The sequence below is a fragment of the Cotesia glomerata genome, unplaced genomic scaffold (genome assembly GCF_020080835.1).
Source record: "Cotesia glomerata isolate CgM1 unplaced genomic scaffold, MPM_Cglom_v2.3 scaffold_2554, whole genome shotgun sequence".
NCBI classification, from domain to species: Eukaryota; Metazoa; Arthropoda; class Insecta; order Hymenoptera; family Braconidae; genus Cotesia; species Cotesia glomerata.
The window spans coordinates 713-1718 of record NW_025403057.1 but is presented as its reverse complement, the minus strand read 5'-3'; the positions used below and the strand labels follow the sequence as shown (position 1 = coordinate 1718).

General features: G+C 35.1%; 1 protein-coding gene across 1 annotated transcript; it reads right to left on the bottom strand.

Annotated features, from left to right (window-relative positions):
• Positions 1-283: 283 nt before the first annotated feature.
• On the bottom strand, positions 284-688 carry LOC123274193. The gene has a single exon (XM_044741712.1). The coding sequence runs from the start codon at positions 686-688 to the stop codon at positions 284-286; it is 405 nt and encodes a 134-aa protein (XP_044597647.1).
• Positions 689-1006: the final 318 nt, after the last annotated feature.

Genomic DNA, 1006 nt, shown 5'->3' with positions numbered 1-1006 from the left:
GTTAATAAAAGGTTCTGAGACTCATAAAGGATGAGAACAATGAAAAAATCATACCAGAGTTCGTGAGTTTGAGGGCTAAATTGTACGTATATCAAACATACAACCCGAATATTTAATGACTTCAAGTGATGTTTATTTGATAACGTTGAAATTGAGAGAGATCAGTATCTTCTTGAAAGTAAAATGCATCAAGTATATGACTTGTGCATCAAGACTTATGTATTAGTTTTAAGGTTTCTGTAAATAAAAAACAATGTAAATATAATTTATGTGTTTCCTTATTTCACATAACCAATTTATCAATCCAACTATTATGTTTGCTATTAAAATCTAGCCATTTAACATGGTGTTTATTTCGCCGTGTTTTAACTATTTTTGCAACAAGATATACATCCGGATATTTAACTTTGCTGAGTTCCTTGTTGTAGAATCCTCCTTCGATTGGTTGATCTTGGTAGTTCACGAGCTTGTAAGTAGTTGGGCTTGTATTCTGCACTGACTTGATGGTGAAAATCTCCGTAGTCCAGTTTGGTGGGTAAACTTTCTCAAATGCATGCTTACGTTTGCTGATTCTGACTTTATCTCCAACTTTGAACTTCTTTCTCTGTTGTGATTTGACTTGCAGCAGTTGATATATGTTTTTCAGCAGCTGGTTTTTCTGAGAAGTAGTTACATCTGCAGGTTTCATTTAGATGATTTGATGTTTGGTGTTGTAGAAATTTACCAAGTCATCAAGCATATTAGTCCATATGTAGTTGCCACAAGCCGAGAACTCTTGCTACATTTTTGGTTTCGAGTATTCTATCGGAGCATTCACATATAGATGCTCTGAGATTGGCTGAGATGCTCTATGACTGCTAGCAAATACTTGTATCCTTTGTTGGCTGATGCATATGGAATCATCTCAACTATAATCAGTTTGCCAAGTCTCATCCCGACCGCGGATATCAACATGCTAATCTTGATCAATTTACACTTCCCGCTAAGAAAATCGAAGATTTTCAAA

Excerpts from the sequence above, each read along its gene's own strand:
- LOC123274193 (XM_044741712.1), bottom strand. The coding sequence starts at position 688 with ATGAAACCTGCAGATGTAACTACTTCTCAGAAAAACCAGCTGCTGAAA.